General features: G+C 70.3%; 1 protein-coding gene across 1 annotated transcript in view; it reads left to right on the forward strand.

Annotated features, from left to right (window-relative positions):
* KCP (kielin cysteine rich BMP regulator) overlaps positions 1 to 5,290 on the forward strand; it is a 63,635-nt gene extending 58,345 nt beyond the window's left edge. Inside the window, exons 39-46 of the mRNA XM_029913620.1 lie at positions 516 to 618; positions 1,265 to 1,407; positions 1,760 to 1,932; positions 2,273 to 2,384; positions 2,696 to 2,797; positions 3,032 to 3,196; positions 4,072 to 4,372; positions 4,937 to 5,290. Coding sequence (XP_029769480.1) covers positions 516 to 618; positions 1,265 to 1,407; positions 1,760 to 1,932; positions 2,273 to 2,384; positions 2,696 to 2,797; positions 3,032 to 3,196; positions 4,072 to 4,372; positions 4,937 to 5,154 — 1,317 coding nt within the window. The 3' untranslated portion in view covers positions 5,155 to 5,290. The remainder of the gene's footprint in view (positions 1 to 515; positions 619 to 1,264; positions 1,408 to 1,759; positions 1,933 to 2,272; positions 2,385 to 2,695; positions 2,798 to 3,031; positions 3,197 to 4,071; positions 4,373 to 4,936) is intronic.
* The last annotated feature ends 7,605 nt before the right edge of the window (positions 5,291 to 12,895 follow it).

Genomic DNA, 12,895 nt, shown 5'->3' on the forward strand with positions numbered 1-12,895 from the left:
CCCTGGGGCATCCCCTCCCCCCCACCCGGGGCGTCTGTGCCCTGGGGGCTCCCTTCCCGCCCCCAGCCTGGTGTGTCTGTGTCCCTACCCCTCTCCCTCCAGCCAGCGATTCCCCAGGCGCCAGGCAGGGAGGGGCTTCGCCTGGGCCCCGCGGCAGGGCCTGGAGGGGAACCCAGGAGTCCTGGCTCTGTGGCAGGGATTCCCGGACAGGCCATGTGGCACCTTGCTTGGGCTGCCTTCTCCCAGCCAGCGGGGGCGGGGTACTGAACTGGCGGGGGGCGTGCCCGCCTGTGTGCCTGCGAGGCCAAGGGGTGTGTTTGGGGGGCAGAGGGCAGGCCTCTCAGTGTGGAAAGGATGGAGCAGCCCCCCCGCAGCAGGCGTGCCCTCTGCAGACTGGCTATCGTGCCCTCTGCGCCGTGGGGATGCCTGGCCGGGGTGGAGAGGGGCAGAGGGCTGCCGGGTGCCCTGCCCGAGGGCCCGGGTTCCCACTCCTGTTTGGTGTCTCTGCCGTGCAGCGGGGCCACGTGGAGTGCCACATCGCAGAGTGCGAGCCCGTGGAGTGCCAGGGCGGCCTGCGGAAGGTGCAGATGCCCGGCTCCTGCTGCTACGAGTGCCAAGGTAGGAGCTGCTCCTGGTGGGCTAGCCAGGTGCAGGGCCCACGTCCCAGGAGAGGAGGGGTGCCAGGCCAGGGACTCCACAATGCCAGGCTCCCTAGGGGCGGGGGGGTGCCCAGTACGGTGCCAGCCCCTCGCTGGCAGATCCCGGAGGGCAGCACAGAAGAGGTTAGAGGGGCTGTGCACAGATGGCGCCTTCGGCTGCGTTGGTGCCAGTCTGAGCGGGGTTAACGTCATAGCCTCTTAGGGTGGCCAGATGTCCCGATTTTATAGGGACCGTCCCGATTTTTGGGTCTTTGTCTTATATAGGCTCCTATTACCCCCCACCCTGTCCCGATTTTTCACACTTGCTGTCTGGTCACCCTACAGCCTCTGCGGTGAGGCTGACCAGTGTCAGCCCTACACCCCGGGTGGGGAAACTGAGGCACAGAGCAGGGGAAGGGGCCAGTGCTGGGAGGAGGACCAGGAGTCCTGGCTCCCATGATGTGCCCTGCTCGAATCACCGGCCCCTCGCTGGGCGGGCCAGACCTGCTGCCCCTGCCTGCGCCGTGCCAGTGCTGCCACCTTGTCAGGACCCGGCGCTGCCCCCAGGCCGCTGTCTTCTGGACCTGGGGGGGCCCCACAATGCTGGCTCCATGCTCTGCCCCCAGACCCGGACGGCTCCTGCTCCTACCAGGGCCAGCGGTACCAGGCCAGCGAGCACTGGCAGGTGGACACTTGCACCGCCTGCACCTGCGTCTCTGGGGAGGTGCACTGCCGGAGCCAGCGCTGCCCCCCGGCCGCCTGCGCCGCGGTGAGTGGGGCGCTCGGGCCGGGGCCCGGCTAGACCCTCCCCTCCCTCTCCCCGCTGGTCGAGCTCCTTGGCTGGCCTTCCCCTCCAGCCCAGGGGGGGCGCGTCAGGGGCCCCAGTGAGGACTTGCCTTGGCCACTGGGGTGTGAGTGGTGTCCCATTGCCCACCCCATTACCCCGTGAGGGGTCCCAAAGCCACGCCGGGGGGTGGGAGGCGGTGGGAAGGGTGGAAGCCAGCGGTGGGTCACGGGGCCGGGTGGGGGATGGGAGAGGGGCAGCCAGCCGTGGGCATTACAGGGACAGGAGGGGGCAGAGGCTGGCACCCGCATCCCCATAACAGCCCCTGTGCGCACAGGATGAGACGCCCGCGCTAACGCCAGGCATGTGCTGCCCTCACTGCCTGCCCCGCCCCGCCACCTGCCTGGCCTTCGGCGACCCGCACTACCGCACCTTCGACGGGCGGCTGCTGCACTTCCAGGGCACCTGCACCTACGTCCTGGCCCAGGACTGCCAGAGGGGGGACTTCAGGTGAGAGGGGGCGTGGCTGACCTGGGCAACAGCCCCGGGCCAGGCGCCTGGGGGGAAGGGAAAGGCTGCCTAGTGGTGAGAGCTGGGGGCTGGGATCCAGGACTCCTGGGTTCTGTCCCAGCTCTGGGAGTGGAGTGGGGGCTAGTGGTTAGAGCAGGGGGCTGGGGTCCAGGACTCCTGGGTCCTATCCCCAGCTCTGGGAGGGGAGTGGGGTCTAGTGGTTGGAGGTTTGGAGCCTGGTCTCCTGGATTCTGTTCCCAGCTCTGACCCTAGCCCACCGAGGAAAGCCCCCCGACTCACACCCCGGCCTACTGACCCTGGGCCCGTCTCCTGCCCGCAGCATCCACGTGACCAATGACGACAGGGGGCGCCCGGGCGTGGCCTGGACAAAGGAGGTGACAGTGCGAGTCGGGGACGTCATGGTGCAGCTGCTGCAGGACTGGCTGGTCAGGGTGAGATGGGCAACGCTGCCGGGCTGGACACCCACTGCACCCCGAACCTCTGCCCGCCACTGGAGCCGGGTCTGGAGCCCATGCTGGGCGGGGCAGGGCCTGGTGTGGTTACGGGGAGGTCGCCGGGAGCCCGTGCTGGGCTGGGCGGGGCCCTGGTGCGGTTATGGGGAGGTCGCCTGGAGCCTGTGCTGGGCGGGGCGGGGCCCTGGTGCGGTTACAGGAGGTCACCTAGAGGCAGGAGGGAGCCAGGCTGCACAGGTGGGACCCCGGTGTCCTGTGGTGCCCACTGAGGCACTGCTCTCCCCTCCCAGGTGGACGGCCAGGTGGTGACCCTGCCCTTCCTCAAGGAGCCCCACCTCTACGTCGAGCGCCAAACCAACACCATCCTGCTCAACACCAACATCGGGGTGAAGGTAACGGCCGGGCGTGGGGGTCCCCTGCCTGCTGCTGCCCGCTGGGGTGCCGTCGCCGGGCCCCCAATCCAGGCTGCGCCAGCGGGAGGGCGCTGCCACACGGGTATTGCAGACCCCTCCTGGCAGTGCCCGATCCAGCCCTGGGCCTGGCAGGCGGAGCGGCACGTGACCAGCAGCTGGCTGGGCTCTGTGCCCCGCATGGTGGGGTGCTGCCCATCTCCCCTCTCCCCCCAGGTCCTGTGGAGCGGGCGCTCGCAACTGGAGGTCAGCGTGCCCGGCACCTACAAGGGGCACACGTGCGGCCTGTGCGGCGACTTCAACGGCCACCCGCAGGACGACGCCCGCCTGCGCTCGGGGCAGCTGGCCCGCGCCGAGGCCGCCTTCGGCAACAGCTGGAGGGTGAGCGGGGGCCGGGCGGGGCCGCCCCAGGAGCACAGAGACAGATCCTGCGGCCGCCCACGGCCTGGCTCCCTTCCCCCCATGAACCCCCCAGCCCGGCTCTTTAACCCCCAATTACCCCCCCAGCCCGGCTCTCTTCCCCCCCCAACGTCTCCCCGGCCTGGCTCCCTTCCCCCCATTGCCCCCCAGCCCGGCTCCCTTCCCCCCATAACCCTCCCCAGCCCGGCTCTCTTCCCTCCCCCCCAACGCCCCCCCGGCCCTGCTCCCTTCCCCCCATAATCCCCCCCAGTCCGGCTTTCTTCCCTCCCATTGCCCCCCAGCCTGGCTCCCTTCCCCCCATAACACCCCCCAGCCCAGCTCCCTTTACCCGATCGCCCGCCCCCCCGGCCTGGCTCCCTTCCCCCCATCGCCCCCCGTCCCAGCTCCCTTTCCCCCCCACATTGCCACCCAGGACCGGGCCGGCGGAGGAAGCTCTCAGCATCCCTCTAGGGTGCCCGTCATGACCCCCAGGTGCCCTGGAGTGAGGGCTGTGACCCCCGACTAGGGGGGATTCGAGGCAGAAGGGAGGAGACAGCCAGGACACGGGTTAACAGCCCCGCTTGCCCTGCTCCCTGCAGCACCCCCCAGTGCCACACCAGGGTATTGGAGCCAGCACTGACTGCCAGGGGAGAGCTCCCCCTGCTGAGCCCCCCATCCTCGCAGGACTGCGCCCCCTAGCGCCACCATGGGGCGCTGGTCCCCCAGCCCGTGCTCTCCCTCCCTGCAGCCCCTGGGCTCTGCTGGGTCCCCCAGAGAGCCAGGCGGCTGCCAGGCCCAGGCTGGGAGGGTGCTGGGGGCGCTGCCCCCTGCCGGCGCTGACGGCGTCTCTGGGGCAGGTGCAGAGCGGGAACGGCACGGGCGGGCCGTGTGCCGACGGGCGGGATGTGGATCCCTGCAAGGAGGCCGGCTACCGTGCCCGCAAGGAGGCCAACGCCCGCTGCAAGGTGCTGAAGTCGGGGGCATTCGAGCCCTGCCACCCCCTGGTGCCCCCGGAGCCCTTCTTCGCCGCCTGCGTCTACGACCTGTGCGCCTGCGGGGCCGGCGCCGACCAGTGCCTGTGCGACGCGCTGGAGGCCTACGCTGCCCTGTGCCGCCGGGCCGGGCTGGCTCTGCGCTGGCGCTCGCCCACGCTCTGCGGTGAGGGGGGGCAGCGCTTCCCAATCCTCCCCCCAAACCCTCGCAGCCCCGGCCCGGCACTGACCCCCACAGGTCGGGGGGCAGGACCCATGCTGGCTCAGAGCGGGGGGAGCCCCTGGGGGGGCAGGCCCTGGGCTGGCTCAGATTGGGGGGAGCCCCTGGGGGGGGGCGGGCCCGGGGGGGGTGCCATGTGGGGGGCAGGCCCTGGGCTGGCTCAAATTGTGGGGGGGGAGCCCTGCTGGGGGCAGGCCCTGGGCTGGCTCAGATTGGGGGACAGGCCCTTGGCAGGCTCAGATCGGAGAGGGAACCCTATGGGGGGCAGGCGCTGGGCTGGCTCAGATTGGGGGGGCAGGACCTGTGGGGGGCAGGCCCTGTGCTAGCCCAGATGTGGGGACACAGAAACTGCCCCCACCCCACTGAGGAAATTCAGTGCGGCCTCATGGCGGCGGGGGCAGTTCTGGCTTCTCACCCTCAGGGCTGAGCCTGGGGTGAGGGGGTAGGCAGGTCCCAGCACTGCCTCCCTCCGCCCCGAGCCCTGGCACTGACCCCCCCGTCTCCCCGCAGCCGTCGGCTGCCCCCAGGACCGGGGCTACGTGTTCGACGAGTGCGGCCCGCCCTGCCCCAAGACGTGTTACAACAAGGACGCACCGCTGGGGGCCATCGAGTCGCGCTGCTTCACGCCCTGCATGCCCGGGTGCCAGTGCCCCGCCGGGCGGGTGGAGCACGAGGCCCACTGCGTCCTGCCCGAGGCCTGTCCCCAGGTCGTCTACGGCAGCCTCTGAGCCCCCCGAGCCCCTGCCCCGGGGACGCCTGCGCCATCCACCATGGCCCCGGGCCCGGCCACCCTCCCTGCCACAGCCCCCGGGATGTGTGCCCTCCGCCATGGCCCCAGGACCAGCCTCCCTCCCTCCCGCAGCCCCCGGGACCCCCACGCCCTCCCCCATGGCCCCGGGCCCGGCCACCCTTCCTCCCGCAGCCCCCGGGACCCCCACGCCCTCCCCCATGGCCCTGGGCCCAGCCACATTCCCAGTTGGTGCCCAGTTGGTGCCTGGTGCCTGCCACCCCCTTGTCCCCCCATTTTCCCCTGGGATTCCCCCCCCAGGCTGCCCCAGCCAGGCTCAGAGACGCCTCAAGGGGCAGGAAATGCCAGGCGCTGCTGCCCCCCCAGTGGCTCTGTGTGGGGCAGGTCTGGCGCCCCCTCCCCATCATCATCCCCAGGCCGGGCTCCCTTCCCATGGAGGTGGCTGTAGTACAGGAGGGGCAGGGTGCCAGGCTGGGAGGGCACGGCCCCCACACACCCACTGCAATGGCTTCAGGCCCCTCTCCTCAACCCGGCGGCACAGAGTGGGGAGCCCGGTCTCCTGGGTTCTATCCCCGACGCCCCCTGGGCCTCAGTGTCCCATCCATGCCATTAGCATCGGGTCCTGCAGGCCCCCTGGGGTAACAGTGCCCTGGCACAACTGTTGCTGGACACGCAGGCTGGCATGGAGTCCCCCATCTGGATCCACCCTGCCCAGCACCCAATGGCTGAGCTGTGTGCCGGGGGGCACCGTGGGTGCCATGAGCCAGTCACACGGGTGCTGAGTCCTGGCACAGACGGGCTGGCCGTCTCCCCGGACTTGGGGCAAGGCACCAGGGGCGGTGCCCCCTTTGGCTGGGCGCGGGCGGGTGTATTTATTAGTGCGTTGGGGGCTGAGCCAGGCCTCACCCCCCCCCCCCCGTGCCCACGGCAATAAAAGCGGTAACCATGGGCAAGCGTCTGGTCCTTGGGCAGCGGCTTCTGGCCGGTGGGGGCCTGTGGCCCATGACCCAGCGTGGGCAGCTAGCTCGTGGCAGTGCGTGGCCCTGGCCGGGCGCCTGCCAGGGGTGCATTGGCAGCCGTGGCTCCCTGCTGCCCGCCTGGCCCCCAAGGGTTGCGGTGCAGCTCCCCGGCCAGGTGCCAGCCATGCCCATGCATATCGCAGTGGGTGATCTGCTGTGGGCAGAGATTCCCGCCCCCCGCAGTGCTCTGGGCACCTGGGGCCACGTTCTGGTTATGCCCCTTCCCAGGTGCCCTCCAGATCCTCACCAGGTGCCAGCGGGTTGTCTCCCAGGGCACTGCGCCCTGCCCCGCCCATGCCCCTGGGCCCTGCTGCTGTGAAATCACTAGTGGTGCCTGCCTGGCACCCTGCGGAGCTCCCTCTCCCCGGATGGCAGCTTGTCACCGGCTCTATAACCTCCCCCCATTTCTCTCCATCCCCCTGGGGTGCCACTGATGCTCCGGGGGGAGGCTGCCTGCAGCTGGCACAGAGCCCCACGCCAGCCTCTCGAAGCGACGCTGCTGTCAGCCAGCGCCCCACGCTGGCAAAGGAGAGTCCAGCTCGGAGGGAGATCCGCAGAGAGCGGGAATTGATCTCCCACAGTGTGGGCTGCCGGAGCCAGGACTCCTGGGTTCTCTGCCCGGCTCTGGGAGGGGAGAGGGGCGGTTAGAGCGGGGTGGGGCTGGGCGCCAGGACTCCTGGGTTCTCTGCCCGGCTCTGGGAGAGGAGAGGGGCGGTTAGAGCGGGGTGGGGATAAGCGCCAGGACTCCTGGGTTCTCTGCCCTGCTCTGGGAGGGGAGAGGGGCGGTTAGAGCGGGGTGGGGCTGGGCGCCAGGACTCCTGGGTTCTCTGCCCGGCTCTGGGAGAGGAGAGGGGCGGTTAGAGCGGGGTGGGGATAAGCGCCAGGACTCCTGGGTTCTCTGCCCGGCTCTGGGAGGGGAGTTGGGTGGTTAGAGCAGGGTGGGGATAAGCGCCAGGACTCCTGGATTCTCTGCCCTGCTCTGGGAGGGGAGAGGGGCGGTTAGAGGGGGTTGGGGCTGGGCGCCAGGACTCCTGGGTTTTCTGCCCGGCTCTGGGAGGTCACTGGGGCTGGCTGCTGCTATAGAAATCCTGTTATTCCTCCCTGAAGGGTCCTTGACGAAATGCCCTGATGGGTGGGGGAGGGGCGGGTTCTCTTCATCCCCTCCCAGCCATATGGGCCATTCTGCCCCCTGCCCTGATGCCAGGAGCTCGGCCAGGGACCCTCAGCAAAAGGGCTGGTGCCAGGGGAGGAACGGCAGAGCCGTGCCAAGCTGCGCCCGTCACGCTGGGTCAGACAGGCCATTGCAGCGCCCAGCCCCAGAGATGCTCGCCAGGCAGCCGGGGCCTGGCACCCCCCAGCACCACAGGCTGCCCACTGGGGTGGGGCACCCCCTGGGCCAGGTGGGGGCAGGAGGTCACCTGGCAGAGCCCTGGGCAGGGGAGGGAGCTGCCCCCCCAGCAGCTCAGATGTCCGGAACCCAACACCTGCTGCCCATGTATAATTGAAGAGCTGCCAGCAGCCGGGGAGCCGGGCGCTCGACACAGCCACCACCAGGTACGATCCCCCCTGGGCACCAGCTGCCCCCAGGCACGGCCCAGAGGCTGTGGTGATGGGTGCAGGGCAGCATGACAGGCACCCGCATCTGCTCAGGGCTGAAGCCTCTCGGACACCCCTCGTGAGCATCTGCGGGGCATCGCTGCAGGCTGGGGACACAGGCACTGCCCACTCGGGGGGCGTCAGCCCACTGCCAGCCCGGGCCAGGCTCCCAGCCCTGGCACCCTGCAGGGCCCTCCCTGGGTCGGTCTGGCCCCCCCCCCAAGTCTGTGGGCCCGGTGTGGGCTGCCCAGCCACCTCCAGGCTTTGAGCCCCTGGGGGCCATGGTGCCAGGGTGACCCCATCACTGGGATCAAACCAGCAGCGCCAGACACTGGGGGGAGTCCTGGGGCCCAATGCCGGGGAGCTGTGTGGGGTGCCATGGGGGGGGGCAGGGTCCTGGCTCCGAGCCTCAGGGGAGCTGATCACCACCTCCCCCGCAGGCTGGCTGACCACCAGCTGCCCGAGATGGACCCAGTGCCCCAGGGGACCCCGAGCCTACAGGAGCTGCGCGGCCTCCACCCGCAGGGGGCCCAGAGGCCAGGGGCCACGCACCAGGTTAGACCGGCCCCGCACAGCTGCTCCGTCTCTCAGTGCCCATCACTGCCACATCTGGGCAGCTGCCACGTGGGGGCTGGTCTCCCCCTCGCCCCCATGGGCCGGACTGGCTCCCGGAGCTGGACCCCGCAGCCCCATTGCCAGCCCCCTGCCTCAGCTCTGCCGGTGCCCCTCACTCCCAACCCACAGCCCCCTGCGAGTCCAGCCCTGGGCTCCCCTCCCCCAGCTCTGCCAGTGCCCCTCACTCCCGACCTGCAGCCCCCTGCTATCCCAGCTCTGCCAGTGCCCCACAATCCTGACCCACAGCCCCCTGCTACCCCAGCCTTGAGCTCCCCGCAGCTCTGCCAGTGCCCCTCACTCCCGACCCGCAGCCCCCTGCTATTCCAGCCCTGGGCTCCCCCCTTCTCCAGCTCTGCCAGCGCCCCTCACTCCCGACCCACAGCCCCCTGCTATCCCAGCCCTGGGCTCCCCACCCCCAGCTCTGCCAGCGCCCCTCACTCCCGACCTGCAGCCCCCTGCCCCTCCCAGCTTTGCCAGTGCCCCACAAACCCGACTCACAGCCCCCTGCTACCCCAGCCTTGAGCTCCCCCCAGCTCTGCCAGTGCCCCTCACTCCCGACCCGCAGCCCCCTACCCTCCAGCTGTGCCGATGCCCCTCACTCCCGACCCACAGCCCCCTGCTACCCCAGCCCTGGGCTCCCCACTCAGTCCCCCTGGGGCTGACCCTGCCTGCCAGTGCCCAGTTTGCACGTTGCCGTGATGCCCCCTCCCGGGGCCCCTGCTGTGCCCTCCTGCAGCAGCTGCTGGGGAGCAGACGGGTGCTGCTGGCACAGTCCCCACCCCTCTGAGTCCTTCTCCCCCCAGGGCTGTGGGGCTGGGCCCCAGGGCAGCTTCTGCGCCGAGATGCTGCTGGAGACGCTGCTGGTGGCAGGATGGCGGCATCACTTACGGGCACAGGTGAGCTGGGCTGGGGCAGACCCTGTGGAGTGGGGCAGGGATCTAGGCAGGGCTGTGACCCGTGGAGCAGCCAGACCCCAGGGAAGGGGGCAGCCCCTGGCTCTCTAGTGCCCCCCTGTGGCAGCGCCCGTCACTGTGTGGCCTGTCCAGGTCCTAGCCAGCGCCCGCCCCACCAGTGGCTGGGAGGAAGTGCCCCCATCCCAGGGCCCGCCCTGTGTGGCAGAGGGGCTGAGCCCTGGGCTCCCGTGGCCCTGGGGGTCCAGCCGCGTTCGCCCCCTGGCTGCGGCCCTGCGCTCGCTCGGTGGCTCCCAGAGCTGAGCTGTAGCATCTCTTCCCCCCACCCCCAGCCCCGTCTGCATCCTGCCCCCTGGGCTCCCCCCGGCTCTGCAGCATCTCCCCACCATCTGCCCCCTATGCTCCCCCACTCCGGCTTGGCTCCCCGGCTCCGCAGCGTCTCCCCACCCGTCTGCCCTCTGCAGACACCCCACGGGCATCTGCGGCCGATGGGGGCCTTGGATCCAGGCTGACACGACCCCTTGGCCTCATCTCCCCAGGGGCCCCACATCTCCCCCCCCCCCACGACAGCCCGACTCGGCACAGGGGCGAGGGGGAGCTACCGTTGATGTGACCCAGGACAGAGCCCATTGCCCACCATGCTGGGATAACAGCCCACTACTGTTGCCTGCTGGCAGGGGCTGGCCCTGGGCCAGCGAGCCAGGGGGAGGGGGGCCTTTGACTTCAGCCTTGTCCCTTATGCCCCCCCCCCCCAGCTTTACTGGGACTTCCAGCTGCTGGACTCTGATGGCGACGGGCGCCTGCCCGCCCGCGACGCGGAGCTGCTGCTCCGGGAGGTGCCGGGAGCGAGCGCCAGCGGGCAGGCCTGGCACAGCTTCCTGCGGGAACACAGGCATGGCCTGGCCTGGCGAGACATAGAGGTACCCAGGGCTGTGGGGAAGGGGGGACTAGTGGGCAGAGCACGGAGGTGGGGGGGCTGGAAGCCAGGACTCCTGGGTTCTATTCTCTGCTCCGCTGCTAGCAGTGAGTCTGCCAATGCCCCCGCCTGGCCGGGCGTTGAGCTGCAATCTGGGGAGGGGCGGCCAAGGGCAGCAATGGAGCCGGGGGGCTGGACTGAGTGCAGGAGCAGGCTGAGGGGGCAGTGGACACAGGGCTGGGTGGGGGCCTGGCACTGACCCCCCTTGTCTGTCTCCTCTCCCCAAGGCCTGGCTTTCTGTAGCCCCCCAGCCACACCCAGAGCCGGCCTGGGCCCCCGGGCAGAGACTCCGAGTGGAGCCAGAGACAGGCTGCCCCGGCGGGACGGTAAGGAGCGGGCGCTGCCAGGGGGCCGAGGGAGAGTGCATCGCCAGCGGGTGCCCGGGGCTTCCCCCGGGGGAGTCACGACCCCCTGCCCCTGAACTGGCATTCAGCCTCACTGGGGGCTGGGCCACTGGGTCATGGGGCCTCGTCCCACGGCTGCCAGCCCCCCCATAGCCCCACGTGGGCTGCCAGCTGCTCTAAGGCCGGGTAGCTGTGGCTCCGGGACCCGTTCACCCTGAGAGTGATGCCCAGGGGGTAGCGGGGATGCCTGGCCTCCAGGCTGAGACCCCACGAACTCACCGCATGCCTGGTCTGCCTGAGAGCCAGGACCCAGAGCCAACTGTGCTATGGGGGGGCTCATCCCTGGAGAACCCCCTCTGTGCCCCTTCTGTGCCCCCTGCCAGACACTCACCGGTCACCTTCTCTCCCTGCAGGGCGCGGGCACCGAGGACAGCAGCCTTCTGTGCCCCTGGGCAATGCGCCAGCACTGGCAGGTCCTGGATGGGTACGTCTGACCCCCCGCCCCGGCACTGCGGCCCTCCCCTCACCCATGTCTACCAGCACGGTGCCCCCCAGGCCCTGAGCCAGGTACAGCCAGGGGGGCAGCCCAGAGCGGGGGGGGAGGGGCATCGCCGACCTGCCCCTGCCCCATGGTAACCCGGGACGTGCCATGGTGGGACATGTCGGGGGGCACGGGGTGAAGCCCCACCACCAGCTCCCCATCCCCAGGCACACAAGATGGCCCTGTGCTGCCTGCAAGAAGCCGGGCCCACGGACACCAGCACCTTCTCGGCCCCGGAGCCCCTGGCACCAAGCCAGGGCCCAGGGGAACCCACAATGGCGCCGGAGCCAGGCCAGACGGGCACGATCCAGGCCGGGGGGGAGGAAGCCGGGCTGGATGGGCCCAATCCAGGGCAGGGGGCGGGACACGGGGCCAGATGGGCCTGACCCAGGCCAGGGGAGTGGGACACGGGGCCAGATGGGCCCATGGGCCTGACCCCGAGCAGGGCGTCTGTGGGGCATTGGCCCCACCGGCCACGCTCTGCTCTGGGGGTGCCCCGGTGCCCTGGTCGACTGTGGGTCTGTTCTTTCAGTAGCAACCTAGAGGCTTCCCCACGTCTTCTCCAGCCCCATGGCCGGGCGGGGTGGGTCCAGTCCCACACCTCCTTCCAGGCAGCAGTCGCAGTTCTGGGGAGCACCCACACAGGGAGGGGGAAGCAGTCATGCAGAGCCCCAGAGCTGCCTTTCACTGGGGGAGACTCCTGGCCCCGCTGTATCGCCTCCTCTTCTCCGGCTGGCGCTCTCACTGTCCCCCAGGCCCCATGGCACTGCTGCACCCCAGCGCTCCCTGCGGGACCAGGCCGGGCGGGACAGAGCACCTAACCTGGCCCCTCCTTGGAAAGGATCTGGGACTCGGAGCCCGTCCCAGTGGCGTTGTGGCGGGAGGCGCTGGCCGGGCCCAGGCTGGTGGCGGGGCGGCGAGCAGTGCCCAGCTGGACGGGCGCGGCAGAGGCTCTGTGGAGCGGAGCTGCACAGGTAGGAGCCGGGCGGGGGTCCAGCCACAGCCCGAAGATCTGTGTCCCTCCCCCCCCACTCCCCTGTGACTGCCCTGGGCCCTGTCTTGCTGTCAGAGGCTCTCCTGGGTCCAGGTGGGGCCCCCCTTGCTGCTCTGCCTGGCACCGTGCTCTGGGCAGGGCAGCCCCGCTGGGCCCGCTCTGCCCCCTCTTGTCTTCCCATGGCAGGCACGCCTGGCTGGCCTGCGGCCACCGCAGAACCAGGCCCAAGCCTGTCCGCGCCAGCCCCTGCTCTGCTGTGCCCTGGAGGAGGTGGCCGCTGCGGGGGGGCCCCTGGGCGAGGCAGCCAGGCAGGCAGCAGGTACGTTGGGGAGGGGGCTGTGCTGGTCTCAGCGCCGGGAGCGGCTCATCGACTCAGGCTTTGACCGGCACCCTCTGCTGGCCGGGAGCTGTGCGGGTAAAAGCTCTACTACTGCCGGCGCCACGGGGGATCCCTGGAGCTGGGGTGGAAGGGTGTGCCCAGGGCCATCCTTAGGCATACGGCTGCGTAGGGCACCTGAAAATTTGGGGCACCCCTGGGTCTTAGTGTCCACCCGCCGCCTCTTCCTATCCCTGTTCTGACCCTTCCTGCAGCTCCCACAGCTGGCTGCCGCAGCCTGGGGATGGTCCTCCGGAGGGATCTAGTAACTGAAAAGTGAAAAAGCCTCCGGCCCCCAGACCTGTTAGCACAACATCGAAACTGTGAATGGAGCCGTTTCACAGGCATT

Source organism: Terrapene carolina, unplaced genomic scaffold, assembly GCF_002925995.2.
Source record: "Terrapene carolina triunguis isolate 2854851 unplaced genomic scaffold, T_m_triunguis-2.0 Scaffold750, whole genome shotgun sequence".
In the NCBI taxonomy this organism is placed as follows: domain Eukaryota; kingdom Metazoa; phylum Chordata; order Testudines; family Emydidae; genus Terrapene; species Terrapene triunguis.